General features: G+C 42.6%; 1 protein-coding gene across 1 annotated transcript; it reads right to left on the reverse strand.

The window, feature by feature from the left end:
• Nucleotides 1-1,556: 1,556 nt before the first annotated feature.
• Nucleotides 1,557-23,225, reverse strand: LOC133631491 (vimentin A2-like). Its single transcript, XM_062023743.1, has 9 exons — nt 22,675-23,225; nt 18,595-18,655; nt 15,708-15,803; nt 15,371-15,538; nt 8,463-8,588; nt 8,166-8,386; nt 4,757-4,800; nt 4,591-4,676; nt 1,557-4,519 (listed from the first exon to the last, which is right to left on the reverse strand). The coding sequence occupies exons 1-9, from the start codon at nt 23,223-23,225 to the stop codon at nt 4,469-4,471; spliced, it is 1,404 nt and encodes a 467-aa protein (XP_061879727.1). The 3' UTR covers nt 1,557-4,468.
• Nucleotides 23,226-23,649: the final 424 nt, after the last annotated feature.

Consider the following 23,649-nt stretch of genomic DNA (forward strand, 5'->3'; position numbering starts at 1 on the left):
AGTTTCTGGAGCATCACATTTGTGGGGTCAATTAAACGCTCAAAATGTCCAGAAAAAGAGAACTTTCATCTGAAACTCGACAGTCTATTCTTGCTCTTAGAAATGAAGGCTATTCCACAAAATTGTTTGGGTGACCCCAAACTTTTGAACGGTAGTGTATGTTCTCCCGAAATGTGTTTGTCATTCTTGTTTGGTGTGGGTTCACAGTGTGGCGCATATTTGTAACAGTGTTAAAGTTGTTTATACGGCCACCCTCAGTGTGAAATGTATGGCTGTTGACCAAGTATGCATTGCATTCACTTATGTGTATGTAAAAGCAGCATATATTATGTGACTGGGCCGGCACGCTGTTTGTATGGAGGAAAAGCAGACGTGACGACAGGTTGTAGAGGACGCTAAAGGCAGTGCCTTCAAGGCACACCCCCAATATTGTTGTCCGGGTGGAAATCGGGAGAAATTCGGGAGAATGGTTGCCCCGGGAGATTTTCGGGAGGGGCACTGAAATTCGGGAGTCTCCCGGGAAAATCGGGAGGGTTGGCAAGTGTGCTCTACCACCGTGTGTGCGCAGTTTGCTGAAAAACTCAGTGTACTCGGCGCTGAGTTTAGCTGGCGATTTGGCGACTTTGATGGTCAGAAATGTAGATTTGAACTGCTTAGTAACTTGGCAGTTGATGTGGAAAAAGCAGCAACTAACCTCCAAATGGAGCTGATTGAACTCCAGTGTGATGACACGCTGAAGTCAAAGTATGATGCTGTTGGCGCCGCACACTTTCCACAATTCATCCCTGACACAATGCCTCAGCTTCGCACCCGAGCTGCTCAATTGCTCTCCATGTTCGGCAGCATTTATCTATGTGAGCAACTTTTCTCCTCAATGAAGATGAGTAAAACGTCTCACAGGATACGTCTGACTGATGAACACCTTGGTTGGATAAGGAAGGTTGAGCCCCGACATTAATGAGCTAGCATCCTAGCAAAGATGGCAGGTATCAGGCATTATAACACTGAAATGAGACTTTTAAAGTCATTTTGATAGTAGGCTAATATAGACACTTACGTCATGTGTTGCCTTCACTATAACACTTATATTCGGCTTTCCATTTTTTGCGGCTCCAGACAGATTATTTTTTTGTATTTTTGGTCTAATACGGCTCTTTCAATGTTTGGGGTTGCCGACCCCTGCCCTAAACTTACAAGCTCCAATGGTTCCATGACCGAGTTTTTCATTCAAAACATTCGCATCTCAAAACATCACAGCCCTTTAAAATAATTTTAAAAAAATTTGTTAGGGTTGCCAAACCCCTGAAATAAAATAAGGGACACCTTGCAGGGCTGGTTGACCTTATTTATTTCTTCTGGCCTTTTTTTTTTGTATGAAAGGAGTTTTATACTATCCACAAAGGTTGAATGGAGGCAACTGGACTACTCTTGTTTGTTGAAGATGTTTTAGAGTTGCATCCATTCAACCCTACAAACCCCAAAAGCAGTGAAGTTGTCACGTTGTGTAAATGGTAAATAAAAAGAGAATACAATGATTTGCAAATCCTTTTCAACTTACATTCAATTGAATAGACTGCAAAGACAAGATATTTAATATATTTGCTCATTTGGAATTTGATGCCTGCAACATGTTTCAAAAAAGCTGGCACAAGTGGCAAAAAAGGGTGATAAAGTTGAGGAATGCTCATCAAAGACTTATTTGGAACATCCCACAGGTGAACAGGCTAATTGGGAACAGGTGGGTGCCATGATTGGGTATAAAAGCAGCTTCCATGAAATGCTCAGTCATTCACAAACAAGGACGGGGCGAGGGTCACCACTTTGTCAACAAATGGGGTTTTAAAACAACATTTCCCCGTAATATCATCAAAAGGTTCAGAGAATCTGGAGAAATCACTGCACGTAAGCGGCAAGGCTGAACACCAACATCGAATGCCCGTGACCTTCGATCCTTCAGGCGGTACTGCATCAAAAAGGGACATCAGTGTGTAATGGATATCACTTCAGAAAACCACTGTTGGTCGCTACATCTGTAGGTGCAAGTTAATACTCTACTATGCAAAGCGAAAGCCATTTATCAACAACACCCAGAAACGCCGCCGGCTTCGCTGGGCCCGAGCTCATCTAAGATGGACTGATACAAAGTGGAAAAGTGTTCTGTGGTCTGACGAGTCCACATTTCAAATTGTTTTTGGAAACTGTGGCCGTCGTGTCCTCCGGACCGAAGAGGAAAAGAACCAGCCAGTATCTGTGATGAATGGGGGTGTATTAGTGCCCAAGACATGGGTAACTTACACATCTGTGAAGGCACCATTAATGCTGAAAGGTACATACAGCTTTTGGAGCAAAATATGTTGCCATCCAAGCAACGTTAGCATGGACGCCCCTGCTTATTTCAGCAAGACAGTGCCAAACCACGTGTTACATCAATGTGGCTTCATAGTAAAAGAGTGCGGGTACTAGACTGGCCTGCCTGTAGTCCAGACCTGTCTCCCATTGGAAATGTGTGGTGCATTATGAAGCCTGCAATAGCAGAAGGGAGACCCCCGGACTGTTGAACAACTTAAGCTGTACATCAAGCAAGAATGGGAAAGAATTCCACCTCAAAAATGTGTCTCCTCAGTTCCCAAACCTTTACTGAGTGTTAAAAGGAAAGGCCATGTAACACACTGGTAAAAATGCCCCTGCGACAACTTTTTTGCAATGTGTTGCTGCCATTTAATTCTAAGTTCATGATTATTTACAAAATCAAATTTAGCTGCTCAGTTTGAAGGTTACATGTTTTGTCTTTGCAGTCTATTCAAATGAATATAAATTAAAAAGGATTTGCAAATCATTGTATTCTCTTTTTATTTACCATTTACACAATGTGACAACTTCACTTGTTTTGCGTTTTGTGTTATTGCATGAAGGTGTGCTGTTATTTGACAGTTTCACATTGCACAGCAGGGGAGAAGATAGGTGTTAATCATCATAAAAGAACTGACTGAGTCCATATTAAACATTAATGGCACTGCACGTGTGGATCTTTTCTTATTAGTTTCACACAAACTCTATCACACCTGCTTCACAATCGTATGACTTTATTGCTGCTTACAGGGAATTGTGACATGATTTCTCATATTGGGGACTGCTGCTGCTCGTGTGCTCGCGCCCAAAATGGACTACAAATGAAGATGTTTGTAGACGTCTACAAAGGAGTGTTAAGGCCACGTTGAAAACATAAAAAACGAGTTTAAGTACATGGTTCATTTTTTTTGAGAAAAAAAGTCATATTTTCCAGACAACATTATGATCTTGAGAAAAAAAGGTTTTATAAGACACTGCAGTCACATTTTAATGAATTTTGTCCTGTGATGTATTGTCTTAACTCCCATGAGTGACATTTGGAGCATTTATTCTTACATTCATACTGTTTTCTACAAAAACATCTTGAATCTCGTAAGACTACAACATTTCCAACTCTTTTTTCTTGAATATGCATCTTTTATTGTGGTAAGTTTAAAAGGTAATAGCTGTGAATATAGTCATTCATCAGGTTATTGTATTCTCAGGGCAGTGACTCCATCCCAACTGGACTGTTGAGTTTGTCTTAGAAGACCTTTAAAGGCCTCTCATTGGAGCAGCCTCATCAGTTCATGATCATAGACCAGCGATAGTTTAGTTCTATTGGAGCAGCCTCATCAGTTCATGGTCATAGACCAGCGATAGTTTAGTTCTATTGGAGCAGCCTCATCAGTTCATGGTCATAGACCAGCGATAGTTTAGTTCTATTGGAGCAGCCTCATCAGTTCATGGTCATAGACCAGCGATAGTTTAGTTCTATTGGAGCAGCCTCATCAGTTCATGGTCATAGACCAGCGATAGTTCAGTTCTATTGGAGCAGCCTCATCAGTTCATGGTCATAGACCAGCGATAGTTTAGTTCTATTGGAGCAGCCTCATCAGTTCGTGGTCATAGACCAGCGATAGTTCAGTTCTATTGGAGCAGCCTCATCAGTTCATGGTCATAGACCAGCGATAGTTCAGTTCTATTGGAGCAGCCTCATCAGTTCATGGTCATAGACCAGTGATAGTTCAGTTCTATTGGCGCAGCCTCATCAGTTCATGGTCATAGACCAGTGATAGTTCAGCTTTAAGTCTGAAGGAGCTCGGAAGAAAAGTGAAATGTCTTCTCAGGCAAACTGAACTGTCCAGCTGCGATGGGTTAAATGCCTTGAGAATCTTCATAGAATATTTAGTGGCTCTAATGGTCCTTTGTAAACCTTTGTGTGGTTGACTGTGTGTTGTTGTGTATCTTAACTGTGTCTAAACAAAACCAACATACTGTGGATAAGAGATGGAAACCCAACTACTACTTACACAATCATCACATATAAAAGGCACTTTGAGAAGCTATTTTTGTGTAACTGTGGGTGGAATATAAATGAAAATATTGCTCTTCCGTTGGTCTTTTGGCCCAAGCCTCATTAGTAGTTTTGCTCCATGTCATCCTGGTTCTGGGTCGACTCGTTGATCACCTTAACAAAAAACGAAAACACATTTTAGTTGATTTGAGAGGCTTTTTCCGATCACTTTATGTGCTTTTTACCTGACCGTCTCTGGTCTCGATGGTCTTGATGAGAACCTTCTTGGTTGTTGTGGTTTCAATGTGAGGTCTGGAATCAAGCATGGTTTCTACAACAGGCGAAAAACAACCAGCGTGTTACAACAAAATCCATTCATTGGTGGTACAAAATGTGTCCAAGTAAAGCTACCTCTCAGGTTCAGAGAGGAAAAGTTTGGCAGAGGGGTGTTGATTCTGGAAGAAAAAGAAAGCACCACGTCACTAATTCTCTCTCATGATGTTCTAAACCAAGCCTTGTTTCCTTTCCTTTTCTAGAATATATGCCACAGGAGACTTGCTGGGCTGCACAATACCAATGGTTCACCCAACATAATACTCTTAGGCTTACAGGTCCAGTGGAACCTGTTTATGTCCACACCTGAGACTCACTGACTCAAGTTGACACAAGCAGTCGTCCACTTAACCAAAACCCGTATTAGACTTTGCCAGCACATTTACTGTATTTTCCGGACCATAGGGTGCACCGGATTATAAGGCGCACTGCCGATGAGCGGCTCTAGTCAGGTACCGGATTATAAGGTGCATTAAAGGATTCATATTATTATGATTATTTTCTAAATGTAAAAGACTTCCTTGTGGTCTACATAACATGTAATGGTGGTTCTTTGCTGAAAATGTTGCATATCTTCAAGTCACTTTCTTTTGTGGGCGGTCTTATCTACATGCCTCCACTTGGACAGCGTCTTCTCCCCGTCATCTTTGTCGTAGCGGTGTAGCGTGCAAGGACGGGAGTGGAAGAAGTGTCAAAAGATGGAGCTAACTGTTTTAATGACATTCACACTTTACTTCAATCAATAACGGAGCAGCATCTCCTCATCCGGAAACAACAACAACAACGCCCGAAATGTGTCCCGTGAAAAAACGTCCGACCGGAACTCTCTAATAACTAAAGTTCCTTGGGTGATAATGTAAAGTCACTACACCGGTATGTTTTAGTGCTTTCATGGCGAGTTTACTGACAGATATAAGTAAGAAGTTTACACTACTTTATATTAAAAATGGCAACAGTGGAGGATGAATGTCACATAACAAGAAGATAGAGAAAAAGAAGAAGATTATCGACTGTGGTGTCAGCACGGACTACAAAGGTGGACGCGCGCAATTTTTCAGGACTTATGCAGATCCCAAATAAACATCAGCAAGTACCAGAAGGTAAGACAAGTTTTTTTTTGCAAAATATTGTGAAACCAAATGCCAGATAATGTCTTACCTTATACACACACCATAATAATACTCCTATGTTGAAGCACAGTACAATCCATCAAGCGATGTGGTTTCATAGCTTACCAAAGTCCTACTTAAACATTTTGATAGAATTTTGAGCGCCGTGTGTAATGTTCTACAAACCCCGTTTCCATATGAGTTGGGAAATGGTGTTAGATGTAAATATAAATGGAATACAATGATTTGCAAATCATTTTCAAGCCATATTCAGTTGAATGCACTACAAAGACAACATATTTGATGTTCAAACTCATAAACTTTATTTTTTTTTTGCAAATAATAATTCAATTAGACTTTCATGGCTGCAACACGTGCCAAAGTAGTTGGGAAAGGGCATGTTCACCACTGTGTTACATGGCCTTTCCTTTTAACAACACTCAATAAAAGATTGGGAACTGAGGAAACTAATTGTTGAAGCTTTGAAAGTGGAATTCTTTCCCATTCTTGTTTTATGTAGAGCTTCAGTCGTTCAACAGTCCGGGGTCTCCGTTGTCGTATTTTAGGCTTCATAATGCGCCACACATTTTCGATGGGAGACAGGTCTGGACTGCAGGCGGGCCAGGAAAGTACCCGCACTCTTTTTTTTTACGAAGCCACGCTGTTGTAACACGTGCTGAATGTGGCTTGGCATTGTCTTGCTGAAATAAGCAGGGGCGTCCATGAAAAAGACGGCGCTTAGATGGCAGCATATGTTGTTCCAAAAGCTGTATGTACCTTTCAGCATTAATGGTGCCTTCACAGATGTGTAAGTTACCCATGCCTTGGGCACTAATGCACCCCCATACCATCACACATGCTGGTTTTTTAACTTTGCGTGGATAACAGTCTGGATGGTTCGCTTCCCCTTTGGTCCGGATGACACGATGTCGAATATTTCCAAAAACAATTTGAAATGTGGACTCGTCAGACCACAGAACACTTTTCCACTTTGCATGAGTCCATCTTGGATGATCTCGGGCCCAGCAAAGCCGACGGCGTTTCTGGGTGTTGTTGATAAATGGCTTTCGCTTTGCATAGTAGAGCTTTAACTTGCACTTACAGATGTAGCGACCAACTGTAGTTACTGACAGTGGGTTTCTGAAGTGTTCCTGAGCCCATGTGGTGATATCCTTTAGAGATTGATGTCGGTTTTTGATACGGTGCCGTCTGAGGGATGGAAGGTCACGCTCATTCAATGTTGGTTTCCGGCCATGCCGCTAACGTGCAGTGATTTCTCCAGATTCTCTGAACCTTTTGATGATATTATGGAGCGTAGATGTTGAAATCCCTAAATTTCTTGCAATTGCACTTAGAGAAACGTTGTTCTTAAACTGTTTGACTATTTGCTCACGCAGTTGTGGACAAAGTGGTGTACCTCGCCCCATCCTTTCTTGTGAATGACTGAGCATTTTTTGGGAAGCTGTTTTTATACCCAATCATGGCACCCACCTGTTCCCAATTAGCCTGCACACCTGTGGGATGTTCCAAATAAGTGTTTGATGAGCATTCCTCAACTTTATCAGTATTTATTGCCACCTTTCCCAACTTCTTTGTCACGTGTTGCTGCCATCAAATTATAAAGTTAATGATTATTTGCAAAAAAAAGTTTAAATATGTTGTCTTTGTAGCATATTCAACTGAATATGGCTTGAAAAATATTTGCAAATCATTGTATTCTGTTTATATTTACATCTAACACCATTTCCCAACTCATATGGAAAGGGGGTTTGTATATGTTCAATGGAAATATTTTGGTGTTGTTTACTTCAGTTATATTGCAGTCTACACGTATCTCTTATGTGTGACTGCCATCTACTGGTCACACTTATCATTACACCATGTAACAAATAAAATTGCTTCGAGGTCGGTAAGCCCAACCAAAACTATTCCGTACATTAGGCGCACCGGGTTATAAGGCGCACGGTCAAGTTTTCAGAAAATGAAAGGTTTTTAAGTGCGCCTTATAGTCTGAAAAATACTTGTGACTTTCGCCAGAGACAAAAGTAGAATGTTATTATATTTACTGAACAAAAATATAAACGCTGCACTTTTGTTTTTGCTCCCCTTTTTCATGAGTTGAACTCAAGGATCTGTAACTTTTACTATGTACGCAAAAGACCTATTCCTCTCAAACATTGTTCACAAATCTGTCTAAATCTGTGTTAGTGAGCATTTCTTCTTTGCCAAAATAATCCATTCCATCTCACGGGTGTGGCACATCAAGATGCTGATTAAACAGCATGCCCACAATAAAAGGCCACACTTCCTTCTCTCATTTGGGACATTTCCTGGAAGTTTGACGTAAATCCGGTCATAACTTTTTGTGTTAGGATTACCTGCTCTCCTCTCCTTCCAGCAGCTTCCTGTAGGTGGCGATCTCAATGTCCAGGGCCATCTTGACATTGAGGAGGTCCTGGTACTCCCGCAGGTGACGGGCCATCTCGTCCTTCATGTTGTGAATGTCGTCCTCCATGCGGGCGATGGTGTCCTGGAAGCCTCCCGTCTCCATGGAGAAGTTCTCCTCCATTTCACTCATCTGGCGCTCCAGGGACTCATTCTGGGAGGGAAGAACACACGAGTGACGTGGAATCCCTCCTTTCCATGCGCCGTGTATGACAACATTGTATACTCACGCTTCCCTTGAGGGCATCCACCTCGCAGGTGAGAGCCTGCACCTGACGTCTGTAGTCGTTAGCCTCCTGCTTAGCCATCCTCAAAGCCTCGTTATTGCGGGCCGCCGCTTCAGTGAGGTCGGCAAACTGCTCGTCACAATGCAGAGAGAGAAAGATGGAGGCTGCAGAAATGAGTCCTTCAATAAATGATGTTAGTTTGGGGGGGAGTAAGAGTGGGACAAGGATGTAAATAATGAAAGATGTGATATTGGCTTGCTGTGGAAATGTACCGTAATTTCCGGACTATAAGCCGCTACTTTTCCCCCTCGTTCTGGTCCCTGCGGCTTATACAAGGGTGCGGCTTATTTACGGCCTGTTCTTCTCCGACACCGACGAAGAGGATTTCGGTGGTTTTAGTACGCAGGAGGAAGACGATGACACAATGATTAAAGACTGACTTTTCATATACCGGTAGGCTGGTTATTTTGATAACGTACAGGCGAGTACTTTGTATTACTTTGCACCGTTGTATTATTTGTACTCTGCACGAATGCTGTTCGCCATGTCAAAGATGTGAAAGTTTGATTGAATGATTGAAAGATTTATTGTTAATAAATGGGACGCTTTGCGTTCCCAAACAGTCATCTCTGTCCCGACAATCCCCTCCGTGGTAGCAGGAACCCCTATATACTACGCTAATTACACTATATACTACGCTAATTACACTATATACTACGCTAATTACACATCAAAACCCTGCGGCTTATAGTCGGGTGCGGCTTATATATGGAGCAATCTGTATTTTCCCCTCAATTTAGCTGGTGCGGCTTATAGTCAGGTGCGGCTTATAGTCCGGAAATTGCGGTACTTTGACTTGATGCATTTCAACCTGCCATAACACATAGTAACCACTGGGGGCAGTAGAAACAAGCTACAATCATGGCCCACTCCGTTTCAAAGTTGGCCACAAGATGGCAGTCACGTGCCTCCACTTGGACAGCGTCTTCTCCCCGTCATCTTTGTTGTAGCGGTGTAGCGTGCAAGGACGAGGGTGGAAGGATAATAATAATACTTTTTATTTATAAGGCGCTTTTCTGGGCACTCAAGGACACCGTACAAAATCACAAAAATAAAATCAAATTGGATAAAAAACAACAACAACAACAACAACAAAGATAGAGAAGAAAAGATGATTACAATGAATGGGTGAGGGCGGACCTACGTCACTTCCGCCTACCAATCCCCTAGCAATCGGGAATTCGTTGAAAACAAACCAGCTCACAGCGAACACGGCATTGACAGAAAAAGCATTTAACGAGCGTTGTGGCTTGGAAGTCGGCGTTAAATCCTTCATTTACGCATTTTTACTTATTCGCATATCGTGTGAAAAAACGGAAATGTATTATTTGCGTCAGACTCGTCTCAGTGAACTTTAAAGCTTCTCAGGCTTAGCTTAGCTTGCTAGTTAGCTTAGCCTGCGCGCTACTAAGAAAGAGACGCGGAAGTTATCAACAACAAGATCAAGTGTTAGTGTATAAAATATCGACATGTATTGTTTAAGTACAACTGTTCTTCGCCAGGTGTTCTTTGGCCGCCCTGGCTTACGTTTTCCCGGTGGTGTCCATCTTAACGCTGCCTTTGGTATCCTCTCGTTGTCCGGTTTTCGAAAATAGCTAGCTAGGCTATAGACTATATAGTATATACCGCATGTTATTTTTGTACAACAACAACTTCAGCTGTCGAACGTTATAAGGTACAAATTCAACAAGTACAACATTAGCACGGACGGTATAGCCAAGTTGTGGTTAAGAAGGTGGATTTTTGTTCCTTATATTTACCAGAAACGAAGTGATCCGAACACACGACCCGGGACTTTGGGGCACTCCAGTGAGAACCGTCCTCGTTTTCCCGGTGTAAAGCTGCGAGCCATTTGTTTCGTCTCTGTGGGCTTTTATCGCGCTTTGGCAGAACAAAATACAACCTTTGTTTTCCCTGTTTCCAGTTGTGGTTAGCACTACCAAAAACTACACAGTTTTTCGGCATTTTGGAGGCAGAATGACGGGTTTAACCAGCGTAGGTCGACAGGTTAAAGAGTAATGGCAACGGTTTGTTTTCAACGCCAGTCTTGTTGCTATGGCTCGAACAACACGTATGTAGCTCAGTTGCCCGGATGTCGGCCCTCACCCACAGGCAGTCAGGAATAGGTGTGTTTTGAGTCTTGATTTGAAGAGGGATATTGAATCTAAGTTGCGAAGGTCTGGTGGTAAAGAGTTCCAAAGATGTGGGGCAGACCGGCTGAAAGCTCGGGCACCCATGGTGGACAGTTTAAATAAAGGGACAGTGAGATGGATGGATGAAGAGGATCTTAGGGAACGTGAGGGCGTGGCGACATGGATCAGGTCAGAGAGATATGATGGAGAGAGGTTATGGATGGCTTTGAAAGTGAGGAGAATTATTTTAAAGTGGATGCAATGTTTGATGGGTAGCCAGTGGAGTTGCTGCAGAACAGAGGTAATGTGCTGGATTTAAGGGGTTCTGGTGATCATCCGGGCTGCAGAGTTCTGGAGAAGCTGAAGTTTGTGAAGTGACTTGTGGGGGAGACCAAACAGGAGAGAGTTGCCGTAGTCCAGGCGAGATGTGACCAGGCTATGGACTAGAATGGCAGAAGTATGAGGGGTAAGGGATGGGCGAAGACGATTAATGTTCCGAAGATGAAAGTAAGCAGATCGGGTAATGCTGTTTATGTGGGCTTGAAAGGAGAGTGTGCTGTCGAGGATGACACCCAGACTCTTGACTTGGGAGGAGGGTGAGACAGAGGAATTGCAGAGAGTAATGGACAAGCTGTTGGTTTTGGCGAGAACGGTTTTTGTACCGACAAGTAAGATTTCGATTTTGTTACTATTGAGTTGAAGGAAATTGGATGAGAACCACTACTTGAGTTCACTGAGGCAGTCTGTAAGGGAGGAAGGAGGGAGAGAGGCAGTGCCGGCCCAAGCCTCCATGGGGCCCTAAGCAAAATTTGATTTTGGGGCCCTCTATTTCTGCCAATAATATTGATTGTTGATCATTCACACACCTACTAGAAACTCATTGCGGCTCTGGCAGTGTTGTTTACATGATCCTATTGTCAGCCTGGCATGTCTTTACAAATGACATGTCATATGGGGGTGGCCCAGTTAAGAACATAAATAATACCAATGAATGAACGAATGATGTCCAGAGTGCCACATATGGTTCCTAATCTTAAAATGTAGAAAACATTCAGCTACAAGAGTGGCCTGGGGTTGAACAGTCCAAGTGATAAAGCTTTGTATTTACAGTAAAAGTGTCATCTTGTCTCATCAGTCTTGTACATAATAGTCTTTAATTACTAATTTAGATTTTTAGGTAATTGTTCATATTTAATGTTTACTTTGTACAAAGAGAGCGCAGTCTACTGAAGTAAAATTCCATGTGTGTTAAACATAACTGGACAATAAAGCTGATTCTGATTCACTTGATTATTTTTGGTAACAAAAACCTGAAACAGCAATGTGCAAAAATAATTCGTAGTGCAAGAAAAACAATAAAGTGCAACAATAAAATCACTTAAATATATATAAAAAGGAACACATTCAATTGTACAAAAAACAACATAATTAAATTAAATATCAAGCAAATACTTAAATAATATTAATGAACAGAGTTACCAGAAACAAGGTAACATAACGGTTTATAAACAAATATAAAGTTACTACATATTAAAACTATGTAAATGTACATAACGATGTGCAAAAAATTTGGGGGGAAAAAATCAAAATAAACTACCTTAAATTAAGGTCCTTAATTCACACATTTGACCATCACATCACAGTTTTGTTCCTCTGTTCTTCACCACCCACACCACTCCACCCACTCCTTAAAACCTGTGCTTCCTGGCTTTTCTGGAGGCAAAGTCATTTATGACATCACTGTAAGAAATCTGATGGCCGACTTTGTTATTAATACTAATCACTGCCATGTACGAGTCTGACTCAGACTCGTACATGCAAAAAATAAAAAATAAGAATTTTTTGTTAATTGCTTTTGGGGGCCCCCTGGTGGCCGCGGGGCCCTAAGCAAGCGCTTAGTACGCTTATGCCTTGGGCCGGCTCTGGAGAGAGGCAGTTGGTTTGGTGGAGATGTAGAGCTGGGTGTCATCCACATAACAGTGAAAATATATTTAAAATTTACGGAAAATATTGCCCAGGGGAAGAATTTAATGATAAAAAGCAGGGGACCAAGGACAGAGCCCTGGGGGACACCAGAGGAAACGGGAGACGGAGGGGATTTGAATGAACGGAGTTGAACAAACTGAGTGCGGTCGGAGAGATATGATCTAAACCAGTGAAGGGGTGTGCTTGTGATGCCAATACTGTGCAATCTATGGAGGAGGACAGTGTGTGAAATGGTGTCAAAGTAAAATCTAAGAGGATTAGGATAGTGAGAAGACCAGAATCAGCTGCCAGGAGGAGATCGTTTTTGATTTTTACTAGTGCTGTTTCAGTTCTGTGCAGGGGGTGGAAACCAGACTGGAATTGTTCATATAGGTTATTTAACTGTAGGTGGGAGTGAAGTTGGGAGGAGACAGTTTTTTCAAGGATTTTTTAGATGAATGGGAGATTTGAAATTGGACGAAGATTATTGAAATTATTTGGATCTGAGCCTGGTTTTTTCAAAATTGGTGCTATAGCTGCTGTTTTGAAAGCAGAGGGAACAATTCCAGTAGTGAGAGAAGAATGGATGATATTGGTGATGAGGTGGATCAGGGAGGAGAGGCAGACTTTCACCAAAGCAGTAGGGAGGGGATCTAAAAGACAGGTGGATGGCTTGGATCGACGGATAAGTGCAGTGATGTCCAACTGAGAAGGCAGTGAAAAACTAGAAAATGAATGGATGAGGGAGGCAGGGGGGGGTGAACTGGGGTTGAGGAGAAGAAGAAGGAAGTTATTGGTGAAAGAAGTGTCAAAAGATGGCGCTAACTGTTTTAATGACATTCAGACTTTACTTCAATCAATAACGGAGCAGCATCTCCTCATCCGTGGCTCACTAGTGCAACAACAACGCCCGAAATGTGTCCCGTGAAAAACCGGTCAACTGGAACTCTCTAATAACTAACGTTCTTTGGGTGAATAATGTAAACTCACTACACCGGTATGTTTTAGTGCTTTCAAGGAGAGTATACTGACAGATATAAGTTAGAACTTTACACTACTTTATAGTAGAAATGGCAACAGTGGAGGATGAATGTCACATAAGAAGATAGAGAAAAAGAAGAACCTTATCAACTACGGCACAGACTACAGTGGTGGACGTGCGCACATTTTTGAAATTTTGCGGTCCTTATACACACACCATAGTAATACTTGTATCTCTGACTAGGGTAGTCGTAATGGGCCGACAATCCATCAAGCGGTGCGGCTTCAAAGTCCTACTAAAACATTTTGACAGATTTTGTCGTATGCCGAGTGTAGTGATGTTCTATATTTTCAATGGAACATTTAAAGTTTTGGTGTTGTTTACTGGCGTCATATTTCAGTCTACATGTATCTTTTATGTGTGACTGCCATCTACTGGTCACACTTATCATTACACCATGTACCAAATAAAATTGCTTCGAGGTCGGTAAGCACAACCAGAATTATTTCGTACATTAGGCCAGTGTTTTTCAACCGTGCCGTGAGATACAGTCTGGTGTGCCGTGGGAGATGATCTAATTTCACTTATTTGGGTTAAAAATATTTTTTGCAAACCAGTAATTATAATCCACAAATAATGTGTTGTTGTTGAATGTGTGTACTGTCTGGAGATCGGCAGACTTCCCACGTTATACTCTTCCTTATCAGTAAGTGGCAGCAGGTAGCTAATTGCTTTGTAGATGTCGGAAACAGTGGGAGGCAGGGTGCAGGTAAAAAGGTGTCTAATGCTTAAACCAAAAATAAACAAAAGGTGAGTGCCCCTAAGAAAAGGCATTGAAGCTTAGGGAAGGCTATGCAGAACCAAACTAAAACTGAACTGGCTACAAAGTAAACAAAAACAGAATGCTGGACGACAGCAAAGACTTACTGTGGAGCAAAGACGGCATCCACAAAGTACATCCGAACATGACATGACAATCAACAATGTCCCCACAAAGAAGGATAAAAACAACTAAAATATTCTTGATTGCTAAAACAAAGTAGATGCGGGAAATATCGCTCAAAGGAAGACATGAAACTGCTACAGGAAAATACCGAAAAAAGAGAAAAAGCCACCAAAATAGGAGCACGAGACAAGAAGTAAAACACTACACACAGGAAAACAGCAAAAAAGTCCAAATAAGTCATGGTGTGATGTGACAGGTGGTGACAGTACACCTACTTTGAGACAAGAGCTATAGTGATGCATGCTCGGTTATGCTTTAAAGTCATATCCAACAATTGCGACAACGACTTTTTACTGTCAATATCGGCTGCTGAGTTTCATTTTTTAATGATTTCTGCTGGTGGTGTGCATCCGCATTTTTTCAATGAAAAAAATGTGCCTTGGCTCAAAAAAGGTTGAAAAACACTGCGTTAGGCGCATCGGGTTATAAGGCGCACTGTCGATTTTTGACAAAATAAAAGGATTTTAAGTGCGCCTTACAGTCTGAAAAATACGGTAACCGACTAATGCCTACATTCTCCTAAAATTACTTATTATTTTTGTGTAATATTTTGGTAATTTTTACAATTACAATTGAACATCTAATCAATATTTTGCTGCCCTAAAGTCGAATGTTTTGTTTTTTTAAATTGTATGTTTCAAAAATAAGATGAACAGAAATGCGGGTGTAGAATTGTGTTGCTTTTTAAATTGCAGGCTGCGTAATATATGATAGAATAGAAAGTACTTTATTGATCCCTGGGGGAAATTCAGCTGATGATCCTAACCTTGGATTTGTACCATTCCTCAGACTCCTGGATGTTTTTGGAGGCCAGGTTCTCGTACTGCAGGCGGACGTCCCTCAGAGCGGCAGTCAGGTCAGGCTTGGCCACTTCAGCCATGTCCACTTGTGCGTGCTGCTGCATTTGGATCTGGTTCTGCAGTTCCAGCATCTCCTACAACAGCAGCCACAAGAAAGGCTATGTTGGTCTAACAGGAATCTTGAAGGATGTGTTCCCATCGCCTTCATTGCTGCATCCATTTTGCCAAAGGCATTGTCGCCAGAAACAAAGATTTGTCCGCTATTTCCCGCAGCAGCTCCAAGCACAAGAAGAAGCAGCTTACCTCATCGTGTAGCTTCTTGAGGAAGTTAATTTCCTCTTGGAGGGACTCTACCTTCCTCTCCAGGTCCAGTCTGACCAGGGCAGCATTGTCCACATCCTGGAACATGACACACACTCCTTTAAGCTTGGTGAGGTTCAAGGTTCAAGGTTCAAGGTTCAACTTTATTGTCCCCGCGGGGAAATTTGTCTTGAGCACAGTGCATCATTGCTTTCTTAGCATACACAAAAACAACAGAACAAAAACACAAGCACAGACACAACCACAAGCAGACAACTAACATTTAAACATCAGAACATGGAGCTTGATAGACATAGGTGGCACTTTGATGTAGGCATAAAATCTACAGTATGGAGATAAAGATAAAGTACCAGTGTGCATTGCACTAGAGCTCATGGATAAAGTGCTGTGTGCTAAAGTGCTTAGTTCTAAAGTGCTATGTGCTAAAGTGCTATGCGCTAAAGTGCTATGTGCTGATGTTTGAACAGTCGGATCCTGGATCCACAGATGCGGTTACAGACCGGGCATGTGAAAGAGGTGCTGGGGGGAGCAGGGGTGGCTTGGCGAGCATGCCTCTTCGCACGCTTTGCTGCACAGTGTTGTGTGCGCTGTTCCTCTATATAATCCACTCCCTGTGAAGAGTGGGAGCACCAGAGGTCTCGGCAGGAAGCAAGTTCCCGAGGTGTTCCCAGGCCAGCCGGCAGACATGGTCTTCCCAACGTGTCCTGGGTCTTCCCCGTGGCCTCCTAACGGTCGGACGTGCCCTAAACACCTCCCTAGGGAGGCGTTCGGGTGGCATCCTGACCAGATGCCCGAACCACCTCATCTGGCTCCTCTCCATGTGGAGGATCAGCGGCTTTACTTTGAGTTCCCCCCGAATGGCAGAGCTTCTCACCCTATCTCTAAGGGAGAGACTCGCCACCCGCTTGTACCCGTGATATTGTCCTTTCGGTCATAACCCAAAGCTCTTGACCATAGGTGAGGATGGGAACGTAGATCGACAGGTAAATTGAGAGCTTTGCCTTCCGGCTCAGCTCCTTCTTCACCACAACGGATCGATACAGCGTCCGCATTACTGAAGACGCCGCACCGATCCGCCTGTCGATCTCACCATCCACTCTTCCCTCACTCGTGAACAAGACTCCCAGGTACTTGAACTCTTGAACTTTCAACTATTTTCCCTCAAATATTTAGCCTATGAAGTGTGTTTTATCCGATTACTAGATTGATAGAACAAAATAATCGGTACTCGATTACTAAAACAAATCGATGGCTGCAGCCCTATGGTCGTATGAGCTGTTTCATGTTTACATAAACAAAAGGTCAATCAATCAATCAATCAATCAATCAATGTTTATTTATATAGCCCTAAATCACAAGTGTCTCAAAGGGCTGCACAAGCCACAACGACATCCTCGGTACAGAGCACACATACGGGCAAGGAAAAACTCACCCCAGTGGGACGTCGGTGAATGACTATGAGAAACCTTGGAGAGGACCGCATATGTGGGTAACCCCCCCCTCTAGGGGAGACCGAAAGCAATGGATGTCGAGTGGGTCTGACATAATATTGTGAAAGTCCAGTCCACAGTGGATCCAATACATCAGCGGGAGTCCAGTCCATAGTGGGGCCAGCAGGAAACCGTCCCGAGCGGAGACGGGTCAGCAGCGCAGAGATGTCCCCAACCAATGCACAGGCTAGTGGTCCACCCGGGGTCCCGACTCTGGACTGACAGCACTTCATCCATGGCCACCGGACCTGTGCAACTCCCCCTCCCAAGGGACAGGGGAGAAGAGGAGAGAAGAAAAGAAACGGCAGATCAACTGGTCTAAAAAGGTGAGAATCATGTTGCAGTGGAGTTGTACCACAATGACGAGGGTTATTGTTGTGCTGCTTAATTTAGTCACCAAAGTGCTTGCATTTTCACTGAGAATGTACAGAAAATGTTGGCAAATTGCAATAAAGTGTCAAATGGCACTTTTTCATATAAATACCTCACCCCACCTGCTTTAATGTAACCTCCCTACTGATGAATTCATGAGTGTTGCCATCACCCGGCCGAATTTAGCAGCGTTAAATGGCTCACCTGAGCATAAAAACACTGCATTGTCCTTTCTCAATTATTGTTTGTTCCTTTCTGCGTTTTTTTGCGATGACGCCACACTGCCGTGCTTTGTCCACGTGTTGGCAGGCCGGTCGGTGAGGTATCAGCGAATGAAGCAGCTTAGCGTGGGCTGTTATGCTGCAAACAAAGTGTGCTATTCAACGGGCTCTCCCAAACCGGTGACCGTCTGCCTGACTGAGCGACAACTGAGCGTGCGGGCAGGGAATGCCTCATTGTTGCCCCGCTGTCGCGGTGGCACGACACGTCGACCTTCTTCCTGCCATTCATGTACAAAACAGTCTTTCCGACCCCTACAGAACATGTGCATCCATACGTAAACATGCAAGGATCCTGGATTATATATTTTTCCGTGTACCTAATGTTATGGTATGAGGCATGAGATGAATTCCTGACAAGTACTGAATACCCCTGGGAGAACCAAGCCGGCTGGATTGTCCTCACGCTCTGATAAGCCCATTGGACCCACACTGTGGATGCCAGGGTGCAGCTCATTCAGTGTGACCAGTCAGACTTAAAAAGATCTCTCTTTGCAGGCCTGATCAAACAAGCAGTCAAGCCTGTCTTTTCTTACTCTCGCTACGTTGGATCATGGCTACAATCTGCTGTCGTGTCACCACAGGGTGCATTCCTGGGCAGCCATGGAGGAAGGGAGACAGTCACACAGATGAACAAGGAGACACGGGTGATCATTTAGGTCCGACTCCCAATGGTCGGAGACCTCAAGCTTCCTTGTGTTGTTGCGTGAGGCGTGTCGCAGTGTGTACCTGTCGGAAGGATTGCATGTTCGCCTCGGCCTCCTCCCGCAGGGATATCTCGTCCTGCAACCTGCCGTGACAGGAAGTACATATTCAGTAATAGGGCATCTCTAAAACACTTCATTAGGTACACCTCGAAACTAGGGGTGTAACGGTACACAAAAATTTGGGTTCGGTACGTACCTCGGTTTAGAGGTCACGGTTCGGTTCATTTTCGGTACAGTAAGAAAACAACAAAATATACATTTTTTGGTTATTTATTTACCAGATTTGTAAACAATGGCATAACATTGGGACGGTATAGCTCGGTTGGTAGAGTGGCCGTGCCAGCAACTTGAGGGTTGCAGGTTCGATCCCCGCTTCCGCCATCCTAGACACTGCCGTTGTGTCCTTGGGCAAGACACTTTACCCACCTGCTCCCAGTGCCACCCACACTGGTTTGAATGTAACTTAGATATTGGGTTTCACAATGTAAAGCGCTTTGAGTCACTTGAGAAAAAGCGCTATATAAATGTAATTCACTTCACTTCACACTTCACATACATATACACACAGGGTCCATTGCCAGGGTTACCGGTAATGTGGTCAACATATATAAAAACTAAATAAGATCAGGCTCAGAATGGTTTCTTAACAAAACCTTACTACATATAAAGTGCTTTTTTTGATTGATTGATTGGGACTTTTATTAGTAGATTGCACAGTAAAGTACATATTCCGTATAATTGACCACTAAATGGTAACACCCCAATAAGTTTTTCAACTTGTTTAAGTCGGGGTCCACGTTAATCAACATTAAACTGCCTCAAGTTGTTGTTCAGATTAAATAAAATGACAAAACTTTTCTTCTACATATAAAAAGTGCAACATTAAACAGATCCAAGTCAACCCAGCCTCAGATTAACTTTTCTCCCCCCCAGCCTGGCTAACTTGGCAGTAAGAGGATATATAGGCTCATTGTTCTTCCACCATAGAAGTGGGTCAAAATCTAGTTTTTAATGCAATATGGACTCTAGAAAAACATTTGTTATTGCTTTAGCCCTGCCTGACTCGCCGAGGAGAGGCTGCTTGAATGCGGTGGTGACGCTTCAAATGGGTTAGCATGTTTGACGTGTTGTCAGAAGCAGCTGCTGAACAATGTCGGCAAACCTCCGTCCTCCATTGTTGTATCGCACCGCGAGCCGAAATGTTCCCAAACGGGAGATCTTAATGAGGCAGGAGGGTCTTCCAGCTCTGGCTTTTACAAACGTACATGTTGTCCTAGCCCGGTCGCTGCTAGCATGCCGTGTGTTGTGCCTCGGTGTGCATTGTTTACACAACGTGCGGTACGCTACTTAATATGTCCGTGTGGAAACTCGTTCGGTACACCTCCGAACCGAACCGAAACCCCTGTACCGAAACGGTTCAATACAGATACACGTACCGTTACACCCCTGCATTAAGTATGCAGCTGAGCCGCATCAGAGTGGTCAAAGAGCCGCATGCGGCTCCGGAGCCGCGGGTTGCCGACCCCTGGACTAGACGTATAAGATTTCATGGGATTTAGCGATTAGGAGTGACAGATTGTTTGGTAAACATATAGCATGTTCTATATGTTATAGTTATTTGAATGACTCTTACCATAATATGTTACGTTAACATACCAGTTGGTTATTTATGCCTCATATAACGTACACTTATTCTGCCTGTTGATTTATTTTAAATTGCCTTTCAAATGTCTATTCTTGCTGTTGGCTTTTATCAAATACATTTCCCCCAAAAATGCGACTTATACTCCAGTGCGACTTATATATGTTTTTTTCCTTCTTTATTATGCATTTTCGGCCGGAGCGACTTATACTCCGAAAAATACAGTATATATATATATATATATACACACACACATATACAGCCCGGCCCCCGGCTAAATTGGTTTAACGCAATGCGGCCCCCCCGAGTCAAAAAGTGTGGGGACCCCTGGTATACACAATGTGGATTGTTACGTCCATGCATTGATTGTCAAAAGATGTTTGAGAATTGTCAGAATGTGTACTTTTCTCTATTTTTAAACAAAGAAAACCACCTGAAGCTGTCTTTATTTTTAAATGATCACGCCATGATTCTACCAGTCCGGCCCACTTAAGAGCAGATGTGGCCCCTGAGCTAAAATGAGTTTGACAGCAATGCTGATAATAAGGAGGTGTGCCTTATGCAGACCTGGGCATATTAAGGCCCGGGGGCCACATGCGGCCCGTTAAGCTTTTCAATGTGGCCCGCCGGACATTCCCAAATCATTTTTTTAGATCCGTAAGATGTAAAGTGTAGCTGCCATTATGATGTTTTCTAATGACCCGTAAGTCTTCAACTATACTCAGTATTTCAAAGGTTGGAATCTGCATCATATACTAGTTACTATGGTAATCTAATTACTATGGTAATCACAGTCACAACAGCTCAGATGAGGCACCAAGCAGTGTGGGCGGGGAGCGTTTCCACAGAGTGTTTCCAGAGCCTGAAATGTGGGTGTCAGGGACAGACTCAGAGGGAGATTTTTACAACAAAGTTCTAAAGCTTAGTGATAAATTAACCATAAAAATCCTATTTTTATGGTTAATTTACTCTAAATTTCTACTGTAATTTTTTTTTTTTTTTAATAGTTTATAAAACTGTAGAATTGAAGACATTATGTGTAAATAAACAATCTGCCTGTTATTTGAAGTAATATGCCAGTAATGACAAACTATGTATATTTCTTTTTTTTTTTTACAGAAAAATACCAAATTAATTATACATAGCATTTTGTTTTCTTAAATTACTTTCAAATTCATGTAAAATTACAGTAATTATCTTTCATTAAATATGTAGCTTGTTATATAAAAGTCTATGTCCATACTAACAATCTAAGCGTAGAAAAAAGGTATTTTTCTGCAGAACTGTTTGCATCGTCACTTTATTAAAGGTGGTTGATCTTGATAATTTAGTAAAAATCTGTAAATTTACGATATTTTTCCCGCAAAATGTTTCATGTAAATTTCTGTAAATATAATGTTTTTGATCATTATTTGGTTCACAATGTTTTACTTTAATTTTATGCTTTTCGTTTGGCAGCCTTAACTGCCAGTAGATGACCGTTTTTTTTACAGAATTAATTTTTTTACAGTGTATATCACATATATCAGATTGTAGATGTGTTTTTTTACCCTTCGCGTTCATATTTGGCTGTTTGTTGCATTTTTGTTGCATTTGGCTTGATTGTAAAATACGTGGATGGAGAGGGGGTGTGACGTTCATATGTTGTCAATATTCAGTGTTTTATCCTTCATAGTTAATATTCTTTATATTGATGTACATTCTGGGTGTCTCATTCAGAAAAAATCTGTAAAATAATGTTAATTTTCTGTGGAACTGCCAGCATTGTCACTTCATTAAAGGTGTTTGATCGTAATCATTTGGAAAAACTCTGTAGAATAAAGGTATTTTTCTGCAGAACTGTTTGCATCGTCACTTTATTAAAGGTGGTTGATCTTGATAATTTAGTAAAAATCTGTAAAATTGCGATATTTTTCCGCATTGGTTTCATGTAAATTTCTGTAAATATAATGTTTTTGATCCTTATTTGGTTTACAATGTTTTACTTTAATTTTATGCTTTTCGTTTGGCAGCCGTAGATGACCGTTTTTTTTACATAATTAATTTTTTTACAGTGTATATCACATATATCAGATTGTAGATGTGTTTTTTTTTACCCTTCGCGTTCATATTTGGCTGTTTGTTGCATTTTTGTTGCATTTGGCTTGATTGTAAAATATGTGGATGGAGAGGGGGTGTGACGTTCATATGTTGTCAATATTCAGTGTTTTATCCTTCATAGTTAATATTCTTTATATTGATGTACATTCTGGGTGTCTCATTCAGAAAAAAAAAAGTAAAATTGCATTCCGTTTAAATTGGTCTGTCATTAAATTTTTAGCATTCAATCAGACATTATTGTGAGGTTTTGTATTAGTGTTCCTAAAAATGGACACATTTTCTTTTCTAAATTTTGCCCCCGAGTTTAAAACAATTGCCCAGGCCTGCACTAGTGGAGTAACGGGCGGTGTCCACGCCTACTTTTCCCGGTGTCGGTCGATGTCGTCGGCCAGGTTGTCGCGGTGCACCTCCACCCGGGCCTTGTCGTTGGTCAGCAGGTCCACTTGGCGGCGCAGCTCCCGCAGCTCCTCCTCGTACAAGTCGCCCACTCGGGACGTGCCTTTGCCGCGGAGCTGCTCCAGCTCGGCCAGCAGGATCTTGTTCTGCTGCTCCAGGAAGCGCACCTTCTCGATGTAGCTGGCGAAGCGGTCGTTGAGCGACTGCATCTGCGCCTTCTCGCTGGTGCGGTTGGCCATGAACTCGCTGTTGATGGCGTCGGACAGCGTGAAGTCCAAGTGCTCCGAGGCCAGCCGGGGCATGGCGGCGCTGCTCCGGAGCCGCTGCGTCTTGGCCGCGTAGATGGTGCTGGCGGGCGCCGACGACAGCCCGTAGGACACCCGGCTGGTGCGTACGGGACTGGAGTACTGGCGGCTGGAGTAGCTGCTCCTGAGCGCGCCTCTCTCTCTCTCTCTCTCCCCGCCAAACATCTTCCTGTACGAGGAATGAGGCGCTGCTGCTCTGAACGACGACATGACGACCAGCTTTGTGGCTCGCTGGCCGCTTCACTGCTCTTTTATAGGCTCCATCCTATGCATATTAGGCACCAAAAGGGGCCAATCAGCATGCTTGGGCCGCGCCCCCATTTACGTCATCATGTGGTCCTCAGTGCAGTGAAGTCAACCTGCCGTGTTATGTTTTGTTGTTAGTGTATGACCAAGGTGTCAAACTCAAGGCCCGCGGGCCAAATCTGGCCCTCCGCGTCATTTTATCCAAAAAAAAAAATTATAATTTAATTTTTATTTTTTTTATAACTTTATAAAAAGTTTCTCGTGCGCACGAGATACATGTCTAAAAAATAAAAAAATAAAAATATATATTTTTTTAACTTTATAAAAAGTTTCTCCTACACAAGAGATACTTGTATAAAAAAAAAAAAAAAAAATTGTTTTTCTTTTT

The sequence above is a fragment of the Entelurus aequoreus genome, linkage group LG16, assembly GCF_033978785.1.
Source record: "Entelurus aequoreus isolate RoL-2023_Sb linkage group LG16, RoL_Eaeq_v1.1, whole genome shotgun sequence".
Lineage (NCBI taxonomy): Eukaryota > Metazoa > Chordata > Actinopteri > Syngnathiformes > Syngnathidae > Entelurus > Entelurus aequoreus.